Source organism: Xenopus laevis, chromosome 2S (genome assembly GCF_017654675.1).
Source record: "Xenopus laevis strain J_2021 chromosome 2S, Xenopus_laevis_v10.1, whole genome shotgun sequence".
NCBI lineage: Eukaryota > Metazoa > Chordata > Amphibia > Anura > Pipidae > Xenopus > Xenopus laevis.
In genome coordinates this window covers 5,936,385-5,954,185 of record NC_054374.1, presented here as the reverse complement: position 1 = coordinate 5,954,185, position 17,801 = coordinate 5,936,385, and the positions used below count along the sequence as shown (strand labels likewise).

The window sequence follows — 17,801 nt, the reverse complement described above, 5'->3', positions numbered from 1 at the left end:
ATAAATTCTGAAAAATTAGTGATTTTTTAAAAGTATGATTTTATTAAATTTCGTACGAACACTCATAAATCATATTTAGAATCCTGAAGAAGGCCCAAGTGAGTGAGCAGAAACATTGAAATACATTTTTACTTTATTTTTCACCTATACAAGACCTTGGAGGGCGGTTTGCTTGGTAATGCATGCATCAATGTTTTGACCTGCACCCAGGCAGTTGCCATTCAGGGGTCTCGAGTGCACCTCTATCGTGTGTGTGTGTGTGTGTGTGTGTGTGTGTGTGTGTGTGTGTGTGTGTGTGTGTGTGTACACGCTGGATGGCGTCGGCTGTGAGTGCTTTCATGGACTGTTGAATATAAATATGAATATAAATATATATATATATATATATATATATATATATATATATATATATATATATATACACACACACACATACATATAGTTTTTTTAAAACAAAACAAGCTGAAATGCCGCTCCTCACCTTTCTTATTGGGTGCACGTGGGCAAGGCTTAATTTACATACTTTATATTTTTGGGAGGTGTCTTTCTCCTTAAAAGCTCGCTCTCCCAACCCCCGCCCAATGGTGCCTTTGGAAGAGATCATGTAAAATAAAGAGAAAATCAGATATGGTCTTTCTCCCCCCAAAGATAACACTTTATTTTTTCACTTAGGATAGGACTGACGCATGGACACTGCCTTGAAGAGCCGCGTCAGCTTATGCATATATATATATATATATATATATATATATATATATATATATATATATATATCTCTATATATATCTCTCTCTCTCTCTCTCTCGAGAGAGAGAGGTCTAATCCTGACTATGGTCCGCAGAGGAAACGCATCAATGTCCGTTTTGCCTTGATCTAAGTAAAGAGTTATTTTTTACAAATTGAAGCCGTGATTGCTTTCATTTTCTTGATATATATATTTATATATGAATATGAAAAATCAAGAAATGCTTTTTATGAAAAAAGTATTAAACATCTGCTACACTTAAGTACAAGTTTATAATAAGGACATTTTCCATTTAAGAGAGAAGCACAAACACAGGCAGTGACAGAGCAATTAGGCACCACTTTTATTATAGTCCAACTTGCAAAGGGCGGTTGTGAGCTAACTGCCGACTGGTTGTTATGATTTCTTCAATGTAAATACCTTATTGGTGTAATGATGCTGCTGGGGTTATTTTTAAAAACATGAGATAAAACCGTGGCATTAGCCTTATTAACTATAAACATAACAATGAAGCACTTTGGCTGGGAACGATCTATCCCCTGTAATCACCCCCAATATAGAGACTGCTGAGGATTCTTACCTTATGGTTTCTTCTATTAAACGATCCGAGCTGTAAAAGAAGGAAAGAAAAGGTTGTATAAATTGTTTATTTGTTTGCTTCATTATATAAACATTCTCAATATATACCATAATTACTCACACACAATAAGAATGAGAGAACATTGTCGTTAATTTGTCCAGATATAAGTAAATGTTTAATTTGTGTGAGGCAGATATCTAGTTTCTGATTTCTTTATTCCACTCCCGACATCTTTAATCAAGGATGTTGGAGTAGGTTATACAGGTAATGGGTCTGTTATCCAGAAACCCGTTATCCAGAAAGATCCGATTACGGGAAGGCTGCCTCCCATAGACTCCATTTTATCCAAATTTTCAAAAATGATTTCCTTTTTCTTTGTAATAATAAAACAGTAGCTTGTACTTGATCCCAACTAAGATATAATTAATCCTTATTGGAAGCAAAACCAGCCTATTGGGTATATATAATGTTTATAGGATTTTCTAGTAGACTTAAAGGAGAAACAACCCCTTAAAAAAAACCCTACCACACATAACCCCCCGCCTTATCCCCAGACTAGCTGCTACCCCGGGAAAATGTTCCTAACTTTTTACTTACCCCTCGGTGCAGATTTAGGGATCGGAGTTCATGGCAGCCATCTTCCGGGTCTTCTTCTGGCCATTCGGCAATTTCTGTCCATTTAGGCGCATGTGCAGTTGTCGCAAACCAGGAAATTGCTCCAACTGCACATGCGCTGATCCCATTCTCAGATTACCGAAGATCCGGAAGATGGCTGCCGTGAACTGCGATCCCTGAATCTCCCAGTGGGGGGTAGGGTTTTTTTTAACAAGGAAGTTGTTTCTCCTTTAAAGGGATACTGTCATGGGAAAAAAATGTTTTCAAAATGAATCAGTTAATAGTGCTGCTCCAGCAGAATTCTGCACTGAAATACATTTCTCAAAAGAGCAAACTTTTTATATTCAATTTTGAAATCTGACATGGGGCTAGACATATTGTCAATTTCCCAGCTGCCCCAGTCATGTGACTTGTGCTCTGATAAACTTCAATCACTCTTTACTGCTGTACTGCAAGTTGGAGTGATATCACCCCCTCCCTTTCCCCCCCAGCAGCCAAACAAAATGGGAAGGTAACCAGATAACAGCTCCCTAACACAAGATAACAGCTGCCTGGTAGATCTAAGAACAACACTCAATAGTAAAAACCCATGTCCCACTGAGACACATTCAGTTACATTGAGAAGGAAAAACAGCAGCCTGCCAGAAAGCATTTCTCTCCTAAAGTGCAAGCACAAGTCACATGACCAGGGGCAGCTGGGAAAAAAATCTGTTTGCTCTTTTGAAAAATGGATTTCAGTGCAGAATTCTGCTGGAGTAGCTCTATTAACTGATGAGTTTTGTAAAAAAACATGTTTTCTGATGACAGGATCCCTTTAAGGTATGAAGATCCAAATTACGGAAAGCTCTGTTAAACCCCAGGTCCCGAGCATTCTGGATAACAGGTCCCATACCTGTATAGTGAGATTGAAGCTTATTATTGTTCCTTTGTTCAGAGTACATCTAGTGGCTGCCATACAGTGCACAGGGTCTTTATTATAAAGGATAATTACTATTATAGAGATTATATAAAGTACAGACTATGAACAAATCTTTATAACGAATATAAATTGATCTGCATAAAAATTCCTTTAATATAGTGAAGGCCAACAGGCAAACTCTCTGCATTGTATTGCACCAACACAAAACGTTAATTCTGGGACAGAATGCTGCATTGTGGGAAAAGAACAATTTCAGCTATCGATACTGTGCTTAACTCACATCACTCGGGGATCTAGCTCAGTGATAAGAACATGAGCCCTTCTATTCACAGAATGAAGCAAAGCAGCTTTCCCCTGACATGTTTCCCCCTTCAGTGAATGAATAAGGTGAGCGCTCAGCCAGAAAGTGAGCCTGTAATTCTGCAGGGAAAATAATTGTGCTGCCAAATAATGTGAGTCAGCTGGAAATACAAATCATTCACCCTGTAGGCCAAGTCCATTAAATGAATGAATAAGTCATTATATAGGAGAAATAAATAAGAGAATGTTTTAATCAGAAATACACACATAGAAATACAGATTTCAATCTCCTGCCTCATTACATTTAAAGGGAAAATATACCCCCTTTTATAGATGAACTAATTTAGTAAGGCTTATTTACAGGAGGTGCATATTTGGACTTCCAGAAATAAATATAAATGTATTTTTTTATACACGCATAGCACCCACTATGGAAAGCAAAGGGACTTCAAGTCCCAGAATCCATCATTTCACAATGGATCAAGGTGAGGGAGGGGTGGCATTATATTATGAGGGAATGTTGGGAAACGGCTCATCACAGTAACATGGTTTCTTTTTTAATCTGTAGGTATGTTTGTGTAAAAGAATGTTTATTTATTTTTAGAAGTTTATATCATGTACCTTTTCTACATAACCCTAAACGGATGAGCTTGTTATTTTCCATTTAAAGGACAACTAAACTATAAAAATGAATGTGGCTAAAAATGCCATGTTCCATCAACTTAAACTTATTGCACGAGGCTAAAGTTTGAGCTTGTCAATAGCAGCAATGATCCAGGACTTCAAACTTGTCACAGGGGGTCACCATCTTGGAAAGTGTCTGTGACACTCACATGCTCAGTGGGCTCTGATTGGCTGTTGAGAAGCTAAGCTTAGGGCTCGTCACTAATTATCCAGCAGAAAATGAGCTTCCCTGGCTGTAATATAAGCTGATGCTACAGGTTTGCTGATTGTTCAATTCTGATGCTAATTGCACTGGTTTCTGTGCTGCCATGTAGTAATTATGTGTATTAATGACTAATCAGCCTTATATTGTGACATTTCTATTCTATGTGTACTGTATATTGTGAGTGGCTCCCTAAGCTCAGTAAGTGACAGCAGCACAGAGCATGTGAATCAGTGAATCAGCAGAAAAGAAGATGGGGAGCTACTGGGGCATCTTTGGAGACACAGATCTTTACTGCTAAAGGGCTGTGGTTGCCTTGGGCTGGTACAGAAGCACAAAACATAATGTACAACATTTCTACCTACTTCTTTAGTTTAACTTTCCTTGTCCTTTAACATACAGCATACTGTGTAAGGCAAACTCTAAAATATTTAAATAAATAGTGTCTATCCATCTATATAATGTGACTGGTACGGAGCTGTAGCTGCATATACATCGACAGGTATGTACAAACTGGTTAGTCTGAGTGCCAGTCTGAGAAATAAATGACCTGTCTGAGGACGTTAACATGGAGGCCCAGTTAAACAAAGTTGTCAGGGTGAGATTGAAATGTCTCTGTAGTTGAACCCATTTATGTTCCATCAACAGACGCTTGAGTCTGCCCTCTCAAACAGAAACGAGCTGGATCACTAGCAGTGACTCTAATAGACTGAATGAAATCATTATTATCCTTTATTTATACAGCACTTACACAGAGATTATAGATCACTCACATCAGTCCCTGCACATGGAGTGGAGCTTACAATATAAGATCCCAAACACCAACACTATAGTCTTTTATTATCAACAGTCAATTAAGCCGCCTGTATGTTTGTGTAGGAGGAAACCCAAATAAGCATGGACATTGAGAATCTACTATTCCAGATAAACGGCTAATTATGAAGAAACCTGCAGGTTCTGCTGTGTCTTAAAGTGGTACAATATATTCATATTTTAATATTAAGGTCCTGGTATGAAAGGAAACTTGTGGCACCAAGAAGAAGAGATAACTCTTAGTAAATATTCCCTTAGTAGGGAATTACTTAGTATGGTATCACAGCCGTTTAAAGGAGAACTAAAGCTTAACTAAAGAAGTAGGTAGAAAAGTTGCACGTGATGTTTTGTGCTTCTGTACCAGCCCAAGGCAACCACAGCCCTTTAGCAGTAAAGATCTGTGTCTCCAAAGATGCCCCAGTAGCTCCCCATCTTCTTTTCTGCTGATTCACTGATTCACATGCTCTGTGCTGCTGTCACTTACTGAGCTTAGGGAGCCACTCACAATATACAGTACACATAGAATAGAAATGTCACAATATAAGGCTGATTAGTAATTAATACACATAATTACTACATGGCAGCACAGAAACCAGTGCAATTAGCATCAGAATTGAATAATCAGCAAACCTGTAGCATCAGCTTATATTACAGCCAGGGAAGCTCATTTTCTGCTGGATAATTAGTGACGAGCCCTAAGCTTAGCTTCTCAACAGCCAATCAGAGCCCACTGAGCATGTGAGTGTCACAGACACTTTCCAAGATGGTGACCCCCTGTGACAAGTTTGAAGTCCTGGATCATTGCTGCTATTGACAAGATGAAACTTTAGCCTCGTGCAATAAGGCCATTATTTAAAATGTGGCATGTTTAGCCATATTTATTTTTAGGGTTTAGTTCTCCTTTAAGGAGAAGCAAAGTTATAATCATGGGGTAGGATTTTTATGCACCTGTTAGCAGAAAACGGCACTGGCCTTTGGTATTTCTCTATAGACTCCACAAAGAAATCCTCTACCTGCTTATTCCTTATTCTCAGGAGGGGCGAGTGAAAAGTCAAACAAAATGTCGGCCTTTTCCCTTCACTACACATGCATCTGCCAACAATGAAGTTGAAGAAGACGACTGCTCAGCGGCAGTTTTCGGATAACAGAAGCAATGAGCCAGGGTATCCGGGAAGCGATTATAATCCGTGGGCCCCTCTGGTTCCAAGCCTATGGTTATAACAACCGTGATAACTTTATTATGTACTTTACCAAGGCAGGATCCATCATTTACACCTAACTGCAAAGTATCCAAAAAGCTGTTATAATGAAACGGTTTGCTGACAGGGGCAGGTTTTTGAAGACCTACTGATAAACCATGAAAGAATATTATTTATATACCCTTTAGTCATGTGACGCTTCATTTTTAAGTGTTTATATTTATTCACTGCAACATTTCCTCGCCTGTCTGTACCATGAATGTCAAACTGTACGGGGCTATGTATTCTAGTAGAGCTATATGGGTATATCCATACAATAAATCCTCCCATTTCTGCTGGCAAAACAATTAGCAGAGATCCGAGTGCCGATGTGCAGCCCTTCTATGTCATTTGCTACCCAGGAGCCCTTCTGCAAAGTAGTGAAAGTGAGCAGGCAGAAAACATTACTGAAAGCATTAACCGCAATGGTTCCAGCCATGCCAGGAACCAGTCTAATGGATTTGCTTATTCCCTTATAAAAGAGGGATTAACATATGCACCAACAGCAAGAGAACACTGTGCCGCCCACAACCAGCACTTAAATTCTAGTTCAGAAGCCCCAAACACTTCACCAAGAAAAGTCGTCATCAAAAAGGGAAAAAAAGATACCCAGTCTACTCGCATTTAAAGCGCATCGGCTGGACTAGAAGAAATGACAATGTTTTGGCAACTCAGCAATATGCAAAGCAAAATAATTTATTTTGATGCCTCGGTTGTATAATGCAAACGTGCCAGGACTGAGTTCAGTTCTCTAACCAACCTATGATAGAAACTCTTGTTTGTGTATATACGTCACTTCTACTTGTTATTAGCTATTACACGTATGGGATTCTCTATCCAGAATTACTGGAAGGCCATTTTATGCAAATAATCCAAATTTTAAAAAAAAAAATATTTCCTTTTTATCAGTAATAATAAAACAGTACCTTGTACTTGGCCCAAACTAAGATATAATTAATCCTTATTGGAAGCAAAACCAGCCTATTGGGTTTATTTCATGTTTATATGATTTTCTAGTAGACTTAAGGTAAAAAGATCCAAATTACAGAAAGATCCCTTAACCGGTACAGCCCAGGTCATGAGCATTTTGGATCACAGGTCCCCTACCTGTACTTCCTTGTCTGTAGGATAAATATACTGAAAGAATGTGTAGCACTGTATATCCTGGGCAGGACCGCCATCAGAAATCACAGGGCCCCATACGACAACATTTCCTGGGCCCCCTGGGCTGCGCGAACCACAAGCCCCACCTACAGCTCCTCCCTCCCCACCCCACAGTAAAATAAACAAAAAAAATATTGGTGGCTAGGGATCCCACATGTTATAAATAAAAAATAAATATTGGTGGTCAGGGCCCCCCATAAAAAAAAACATTTGTGGCCAGGGCTCTCCCATTAAAAAATATTGGTGGCTAGGACTCCACATGAGAAAAAAAAATTGGTGGCCAGACCCCCCCCACACATTATAAGAAAATGGTGGCCAGGCCCCCTTAAACGTCCAAGTCTTCCCGAAGTCAGCAGCTCTCAGAAAGATGGGGGGCCCGGTTAATCAATTAAGTGTGGCATGGCCGAGGCCCCCCTTACTCTCGGGCCCCCTACAACTCTCCCCCCTGTCCCCCCCCTGATGGCTGCCCTGATCCTGGGGTAGATAGAGACCTGTGGGTCTCAGACTCGCGCCTGATCTGGATCTACAACCTGAATTAGACCCGCAGAGTCTCATCATCATTATAAGTTGCAGTGACGTCACCCTACTAGGAAGATCAACTAAGGGCACGGCATGATCTTTACAAATAATTAAAATTTACAAATAACTTTAAAACCACTGAAATTATATTGTAATTGTAGGGATGCACCCAATCCATGATTTGATTCAGAATTCAGCCTTTTTCAGCAGGATTCAGGTGAATCCAAACGCCTGGCAGAACCAAATCTGAAAATTCTCGTGACTTTGCATTGCACAAACAAAGAGCATGGTTCTCTATGACCCCTACTTGCCCTAATTTGCATATGCAAATTAAATTTTGGATTCAGTCCTGTATTCAGCTGAATCTTTGAACCACAAAAAAAATCGTGGTTTGGCCAAATCCTAAAATAGTGGATTTGGTGCATCCCAAGAGATTTTCTTCCATAAGCAACATTTTATTTGTGGGTCTTTTCAACCCCTTTAATTTTGCATCTCCCAGATGTGAGATTACCCTTAATTTTGTAAAGTTGTGTGGGAGTATCATTAGCATACCCCATGGCTATTTAGAAGATCATGCAAAGAAAGGGGAGAACAAAGGCAAGAAACGCTGTCCATCTCCATATTCTATACAAAGGTGTGCCGCAAAAGTATAGGCCCAAGACTGGTCACCTCCATCCCAGCAATGTATAATCCTGATGCATATCCTTATTACATCAAAAGCATATTCGCCACAGACCTTGTTTTGAAGCTCAATATTAAATACATAAACAATGGAAGGGAATAAAAAGATCGAGAGTAAAACTACAAGGTGTGGAATGGATATGACTGTTGAAGTTCTAATGGAAGGCATACAATGAACCCTCATTTCCACAGCTGACACGTAAATGGACAGACACTAAAGGTGGCCATACATAGAGAGATCCGCTCGTTTGGCGACATCTCTCCCCGATATGCCCATCATGAGGTGGCCGATATTGGGCTAATCTGATTGTGGGCTCTAGGACCCAACAATCGGATAATAATGACAGGTATACAGTCGGTCGGATCGTGGGACCACATCAACGAACAGATGCTGTCCACATATCAATCTGGGAAGCCCGTCAAGGGACAATAAGCTGCCGACTCGGTCTGTCGGCAGCTTTTATCTGCCCGTGTATGGCCAGCATTAGGGGTGAGGTTGAGTGAATTTGATTTCTGCTGGAAATTCAACACAGACCAGAGACTGATACCATTTCTGTTGTACTGTGGAACAAGACTGGACTGAATATTGGGAATAATGAAGTTGGAAAAATCTAGAAGCCCCAGGCTCCTGTCTCAGAGCAGATAACAGCCATCCCACCACGTGGTAGGGAGCCATGATTTGAGAAGCTGCTTACAGACTGCTAACCCTGCCTACAAAGAAGTAACACTGCTGTTGCACAAAGGAAGATAGGGGAAGTTGGTGAACACAGACCTCAACACTAATGTTCCTATACACTTCATTCTGCTTAAAGGCATATGGGCTGATTGGTCAGTTGTTGGGAAACGTGAATTACTTCAAATTATGGAGTAATCCATATATCCATCTAAATTTGGAAGGGACGAGGCTTCTATTTCTATATCACACCGATAAGGAGTCATTAATGATGACCTAAGAAATACTTGCACCCCTTGGTGCTCATTAAGGCTGCACCCCCATTGCCAACTGCAGTGTCCTCTGCACTTTTGCATAAGAACAGCATTAGTGAATGGGTAGGAGTTGGTCGTTTATGCATCTCTCTCCACCCTTCCCTCAGGGATACAGCCAACTCAAACAAAGGCAGCATTGTATTCAGGAGGGTCTCTGAACTCCAAAGCGAAACTCAAAGTCCTACAGCAATTTTTTTTATACAAGAAAGTCGGTATGTTATGTCTAAGTTGCTTAGCACACTGCCTTCCTAATAGTAAACAACACTTATGGGATGGTGATCATGAAGACCAGGCAGAAATGATCAAAGCACATAAACCAGTTGGTGCATTTGTGGCACTTAAAGGGGTTCTTCACATTTAAATAAACTTTAGGTATGACAAAGACATTCATATTCTGAGACAATTTGTTTTGGTTTTACCGTTATTCAGCTTTTGCTCAGCAACTCTCTGGTTTTGCGTTTTAGCAGCTATTTGCCATCAAATTCAAAACGAGAATAGATTTTTCAGAAACCAATAAAACAAGTTTCAGCAATTGCATTAATTGTACTATTGGCAGCTCATTATTCATGATTTATACAGTGCCCAAAACATTTTGGAAAAACGTTGACGTTATTTTACCACTAAACTACTTAAGTGACCCTGCAGACAAAGGCAAGAGATCTCTCGTAGGTGAGTTTGTCTGGGGCAGAAAGAAATAGCGTCATCTTTAGCAAATCTGAAGTTAAGTTCTGGTCCCGCTGGTAACTGTAATGATTTTCCTTCTGTCCATGACTGTTATAGACACCTCAACATCACCACAGCCCTGAAGGATTGGATTCAAGGCAGTTGAGAAACTTGAAGCTTACACTACATTTCTCCTGTGTATCAGTCAAGGAGAACAGACAGAAAGTGTAATTCCGCAAGGGTGTTTTCTGGGCATTATTGAGCCACTCCTATCGATTGCATTGTGGGGGAAAGCTAAACAAAGTTGTTTTAAATGTGACTGGCGGCCTAAACTAGCAGCAGAGAGATCTTAATATACGGGGCAAACAAGCACAGAAGGCTTTCAACATTTATCAGGATTTGTATCAACAAGTAATGATTGGATAGAATATCACTTATCAGTAAAGGTGGCCATAGATGCAAAGATCCGCTCGTTTGGTGATGTTGCCAAACGAGCGGATCTTTCCCCGATATGCCATAAACAGGCATGGCTATATCGGGGGTAATCAAATTACGATGTGCCATGTGCTCCGGCGAGATCGGTCGGGTCTATTGAAACCTGACTTATCGACCAACCGACCGATCTCCGCCGGACGAAAGATGTCGGCACACTCCACACACGATCCGAAAATCGTACGAATCCTCGATTCGTACGATCGGATCTGTGTGTCTATGGCCACCTTTAAGGGTGGCTTGTAAGTAATCACTTGTTTGCAGTGAAAACAAGTTTAATTTTAAAGATATTTTATTTTGAAACTCCACATATATATATATAGCCCCAATGTTTAATAATGCACAATAGATTTTTTTTCCTGAATCAACTGCAAAAATAATTAATGCTGAAAAAGTGAAAATTAATCTCGAAAACTAATATTTGCTTTGCTGTGAGCATCTTGGTTATGATTTATACCACTGCCAAAAGCTGAAATGTTATGGAGTTCTCTCATTTCCGGAGACGTGGAATCTATAATGGAAATATGTTTATTGCAGATAAAGGTTAGAGATTTTTTTAAAGCGCAAGTTCACCCTCATATTCCCCTGCAGAACTGTACAGAATTGTGGCAGAATTTCTTTCTTTGCCTCTGTATAATGCTTCTATGGCTTGTACAGAATTTAATCACTGAAAACTCAGTGCAATCTCATTACACCTACAAGGCTATGTTGTGACTCCTTTACCAGCCTGTTGTTGTAAAACACAGAGACAGCTGAAAGAAATAACAAGGAAACTTGTGGCCAGCCCAAGAATGGTTAATGGGGCTTAATAGGGTAGCGCTAGTTGAAAATAACTTGAGAGGTAATATGAGGGGGGACAGTGATATTCTGAGTCAATTTGCAATTGGGCTTGCTTTTTTTTTATATCTTCTGTGTTTTTTCAAATTATTTAGTTTTTTTGTGTAGGAGCTCTCTAGTTTGGCAGCTATCTGCTATAGTTCCGTTTATTCTAGCAACCAGGCAGTGATTAGACTGAAAGACTGGAAGATGAATAGGAAAAAGTGTAAATAAAATATAAGTAATTAAAACTAACAATATCAATAAAATTGTAGCATCGCAGAGCAAACGTCCTGCAAAACCCCAGGTCCCAAGCATTTTCATAGACCCAATACCTGCAGTAGCACAGGTATGGGATCCTTTATCCAGAAACCCATTATCTAGAATTCCCAGAATTACAGAAATTATGTTCCATAGACTCTGCTTTAATCAAATAATTAAAAAAAAAAAAATACTCTCTCTGTAATAGTACCTTGTACTTGATGCCAAATAATATAAAATTGATATAATTCATCTTTAATGGAGGCAAAATAATACAATTGGGTTTATTTAATGTTTAAATTATTTTATTGAATAATAAAAATACCCCTTATTGGGCAAACCCCAGGTCCTGAGCATTCTGGATAACAGGCCCATACCTGTAATTATTGCCCAATGGCTATTAAAAAACAAATGTGTAAACCCTCCCCCCCATAGATAATGTCAACATACTGACCCATATACCATATATACCTATGGAGAGAGAACTGAAAACATTATTACTATTGTTTCACACAACACCTTTTGCTTTAGGTACTTTTTTTCTCCGTCTAAGTAAACATAGTAAGTTAGGTTGAATAAAAGACACACGTCCAACAAGTTCAACCTTAACTCTATATATAACCTGCCTGTCAGTTGATCCAGAGGAAGGCAAAAAAAACCCATCTGAAGCCTCTCCAATTTGCCTCAGAGGGGGAAAAATTCCTTCCTGACTCCAAAATCGGACTAGTCCCTGGATCAACTTGTACTATGAGCTATCTCCCATATCCCTGTATTCCCTCACTTGCTAAACACCATCCAACCCTTCTTATACCTATCTAATGTATCAGTCACTAAAACTTTTCTAAGCATTCAGCGGCACAGGATTTTTTTGTACGATTCCAGTGGTTTAAAAAAAAAGAGTGTAATCACAAGCAAACTAGATATGCAAGCTTTTCCTATAAACAGCATAGATGATGTATTGTAATGAAAGCCATCCATGTGTTATTTCCAGTAAGCAATTACACGGTGCAAAAAATGCATAGCTCTGCAAAGTAATGGATTAAAGGAAATATAAATGGACGCTAACACAATAACACAAAATGAAATACCGTGTTCGTTAAAAATAGCCTTTTCCGGTCACTCTTTTAGATGGATACTATTATGTACTTTATAAATTATGTAAGTATGGGAATAGCAATCGTCAGAGGATGCATCATGCCCCTTAAAATTGGTGTCTGAAACGGACCAAAAATGGCTGCTGGTCACTTCTGTACAATCTCCTGAGCCAAAAGGTATTAGACCTGACTAACCAGGTTTAAAGAAGCAGGGTCAACTACTGATTTAGGAAACTGATAACGCATGTAATGAGTGAACAAGATAAGATTCGGGTCAGTTTCTGTCTAAAAGACATGGCACTCTGGGAGGTACTGCTGAAGTTCTCTCACTGGCTGTCGGGTCAACTAGAACACTGATACAGAGTGTAATAACTAGGGATTCACCGAATCCAGGATTCAGTTCGGGATTCGGCCGAATCCTTCTGCCCGGCCAAACTGAATCCGAATTTGCATATGCAAATTAGGGGCAGGGAGGTAAATCGCATGACTTTTTGTCACAAAACAAGGAAGTAAAGTATTTTTTCCGCTTCCCACCCCTAGTGGATTCGGTGCATCCCTAGTAATAACAGCAACTAAGTTAAGAGGGAATTTAGCAAGAGATAATTCCAGGAAGAATAAGTGTCCTATACATCAGATTATTCTCTATGTTTACCTGGGGACCCATTAGATAAGCAATCTCTCACCCTACTTTTTTGGCTTCATAAAACAATAGGGGGCATTTATGAATGAGAGTGCAGTGCATAAAGGATAGTCCAGCATGGGTCCAATCCTTAAAAACTGGACCAAACTTTGACCCACAACTGGCATTTCTACCCGCTACCCATCCCACAACTGCCTTATCTCCAACCTTTTTTTAAAAATTGTGTAAGGAGTAAAAAGAGTAAAGGTGACCATACACAGGGAGATCCGCTCGCTTGGCGATGACGCCAAACATGCAGATCTCTCCCCTATGTGCCAACATTGAGGTGGGTGATATCAGGCTGATCCGATCGTGGGCACTAGGGCCCAATGATCGGATCAGAATGGAGGCAATACGGGCGGTCAGATCGCAGGACCTCTATAACAAACAGATGCGGCCGCAATCCGTCTGGATTTTTTACCCTGCCCAATCAGCATTTGGCCAACTTTCAGCCAGATATCTATCGGGGACGCCCGTCAGATGGCCCGACACGCGGGCCAATAAGCTGGCGACTGTCTGTCTGCAGCTTTTATCGGCCCAGGTATGGGGGCCTTTAGGATTCAAACTTGCTATAGATAAAACCCACAACCCAACCTGCAATCCATAAGCCCAGGGTGCCCCTGACCAACTGCAGAACTCTAGTATAAGGTGCAATTTTGTTTTAAATTGACATGTTTATTTGCAAGTTGCAGCTAGCGTTTTAAGAGTGGATGTTCAAAGTGTAATTTCCAAAGTGCATGTTCAAAAAAGCTTTTGCATCCAATTCACTGGGTGTAATTATGATGCAAACTGCTGTGGGAACCCTCGACCCCCAGGACCAGGTTGGTTGTAGCCCAAAGGTTTCCAAGGCAGTTAACAAAGCCTAATTGGTTATACTGCCGACAAAAAACACAACTAAAGATAAATGCAATGCTGCAATTGAGGCACATTTGTGCCAAATTCACAGCAGACTGCTTTGTGCAAGATGCAACTACACATAGGTGGTCCCATAACAAACTTCCAGATGCTAAATGCAGTGAGCAAGGCAAAGTAGCCCCTATAGATGTAATATGATAAATATTGCTACAAACAGTGCCACATTTGTGGTTTTCTGCACACATGCACTTGCATTCACAAATGAGCCTTATTGTCCGTGTGCATCAAGACTTAATAGACTCACAAAAATAGAGTGCATTACTGAGCAAAATGTATGTTTGAGGAATTTAATGAGAATTTCAAAAAAGCTGGTTTCATATTTGACATGAAAAAGCAGCAGATTGTTTTTTTTTTCTTTTTCCCCCTTTAAGACATGATCAAGCTGTTCATGAATGGAATATTTGGGTTAGAAGGTTACAGAGCAATGTGATAGGAAAATTGCTTTAGCCGGCATAAGAATGAGCAATTTCCAGTTAAGAAAGACAGACTAAAGCCTCCTTGTTCTTATTTGTCGGCTGCAAGGAGCTTGGGACCTCAGGGATAAAACAAAGGGAAGGAAGATGAAAGAATTCTGCAGATACTCTGCTGGTTTTAGTAATAGTGTTGATAATTAGGTTGAAGTGCCCCCTCTCCAGACATTTAGAACAGTGGCACACACAATATTTGTACCCAAGGGCAGAAAAAGCTGATCTCCCATTGGTCCTCTCTTGTGTATGCACAGACACACCACTGGCCCATCAGAGTAAGGAGGGCGGATTTTGGTACAGAAACATTAAACTATCCATTTTTTTGTGGCAATATCCCATTTGTGCACTTAAGGGCAATTGGTGTTCCTATCAGTAGGGACACAAGATGCGTTGGATGGGAGCAGATCCATATTTTTCCCAGCTGGTTTATGGAAGAATTGACAGAATTGCTTACGCACTTGTTAATAGACAAATCTGAGATTAAATTCAGTTATCACTTCAGTTTAGTATTTGACTATTAACTGAAAATGTTAATGCTCTGCTCATGCAGCACTCAGTAGAAGTGCTTCTGGCATTCTGTAAATATGCTGAATATCACTTGAAAGGATCTTATATAACAATGTGCAATGTTTTGGCAGCAGAAGTGTTTAAATTCGGAAGGCTTGATAATGTAAGTATCCAGAATGTAAAAGCTCAGCTCCATAGAGAGCATCAATAAAGAGAGGTCTCTCCAACACCCAATGTCTCCTTAAAAAACATTCTGTAGGGTCACTTCCAAATCAGCTGCTGAACTCCCGTGAACAATGAATGGAGACAGAAGGGATACTCCAGACCTACCAAATTTCCCCACATTGAGAAATGATAATATAACTTGGTGTATGGCTCGCATTCTTTGGTGCATACGGTTACAATCTCTAAATTCCTCTTTACTTACCCTATTGCTATCCTATCTTTTCTGCCAGACATGAAACATTGAAGAAATACAGATTTAGTATTGCCCTTGTTTTCAAAACAAAATGTATTCTTATATACAGGGATTGTCATTTACTCTTGTATTTTTGTCCTGGGGTAGAGTCCTGCGCGGAACCAATCTGTTTAACCCGACCCACGACTGGACCTGCAACACGCATACTTACCCACTACCCGACCCGCAAGTACCTTATCCGCAACCTGATCCACAACCCGCTGCAAGCACAGGAAGTGCGGTCATTGAAAACCGGAAATTACATTATTAGAAGTTGGCGTGATCAGGAAAAAAGGGAGTAAAACAGGAAGTGTTGTCATTGTAAACCGGAAGTGACATCATTGGAAGTAGGCGTGATCAGAAAAAAAAGGTATAAAACTTGCTATTGAGAAGACCCGCGACCCAACCCATGACCCCCTAACCCGGAGAACTGCCGACCCGCTTCAATATCAGCTACCGAAACATCTACCTGCAACCCGCAGAGTACCGTTTTTTTTTCGCGTAACCCCGGGGAACCCGTCCCGCTGCAGGACTCTATCCTGGGGTTCAGTGTTTGGAACACACAGCAATACAAGGAGCAAAGTCACTTATGCTTCTCAAAGCTGCATTCATATATATTTTTGTCTCTTTACAATCTATAACTTATGTCTAAAAGCAATTTTATGGATTAGTTGTTGCCTACAGTAAGTCATGAAAATATTGTGTTTATAGTACAAAGTCAGCAAAAACAGCAGCAGCAGTTTATGAATGTGAATGCTGGCAAAAACACTTTGTCACATTCTAACAAGACATTTTGGTTTTAAAAAATGCACTCATTTAAGGGAGTCCAATTGACTGCTCTCATAAATCATGTTAGCACATTGTTTTTGATCCATAATAATAAAATAAGTCCACTCAGTTGAATGTACATTGGGAGCCATGTCTGTCGCCTTGCTTGGTCTGTTTGGGCACATGGAAAAGACATATTAACCCATTTGGGACCCTTAGCTTTATATTGTATATCGTTAACTATGGGGGAGTGGATCATATAAGGTAGAGTCCGGCATGGGTCTGCTTTTACCGACCTGCACCCAAACCCTACCCGATTATCTACAACCCGCTTACCAGCATTTGGAACCCTTACCGACCCGTACCCGCAACCTGCAACAAGCATTCTTACCCGCTTGGACCCGCTACTCGACCCGCAAGTACCTTATCCGCAACCCGGACCCGTTGACCATCAAGAATCAGGAAGTGCTGTCATTGTAAACCGGAAGTGACATCATTGGAAGTAGGCGTGATCAGAAAAAGAGTAAAAATCGCTATTGAGAAGACCCGTGGCACAACCCATGACCCGCAGAACGGCCGACCTGCGTCTGTACCCGCACCCGGAACTTCTACCCGCAACCCGCAGGATACCGCATGTTTTTGCGTGCACCTGACCCACTGCAGGACTCTACCCCAAATGGCTGCTGAATTCATGTAAAAGTCAATGGCAGATGTCCCCATAACCATTTGAAGATATTTAATCACACATGAAATGTTCAGAGTGTTCAGGGTGTGACATTGGTTTTTCTGCGAAAACGTGAATGTTTTGTGGTTTTCAGGCGTCAAATGTGAAAAATCCGGGGGGGGTTTTGTGTCAACAATCCGAAAAAGTCAAGGTTTTTCCTGATCCGATTTTTTCAAGTTTATTTAATGATAAATAAGGGCCAGTTTGCGCTGGCTTTTTTTTTTAAAGAATCAGAAAAATTTGTATTTTGATAAATAACCCCCATAGTGTATGAAAGACCCAATCAAATATAATAAATTGGGTGGGGCTTTGATTAGACTACAGTAAAATATGGCTGAACACAGCAAAACCAGACAGCACATACAGCAATAAAACCCAATAAAATATTAATACAGTCTTTTAACAGCAGGAATACTAAAACCATGATGTTTTTGTGTGTTGCTGTCAATCAGTACTTTTACAGCATCCTCAGCTTGATGACTTACCAACAGTTATGTTAGTAGATCTGTGA

At 40.2% G+C, this 17,801-nt stretch overlaps 1 protein-coding gene across 3 annotated transcripts in view; it reads right to left on the bottom strand.

The window, feature by feature from the left end:
- Positions 1-17,801, bottom strand: part of gosr1.S (golgi SNAP receptor complex member 1 S homeolog) — a 47,162-nt gene that overhangs the window by 11,645 nt on the left and 17,716 nt on the right. For all 3 annotated transcript variants that reach the window (XM_018248797.2, XM_018248798.2, XM_018248799.2), the window contains exon 7: positions 1,326-1,355. In XM_018248797.2, the coding sequence (XP_018104286.1) occupies positions 1,326-1,355 (30 nt within the window). The remainder of the gene's footprint in view (positions 1-1,325; positions 1,356-17,801) is intronic.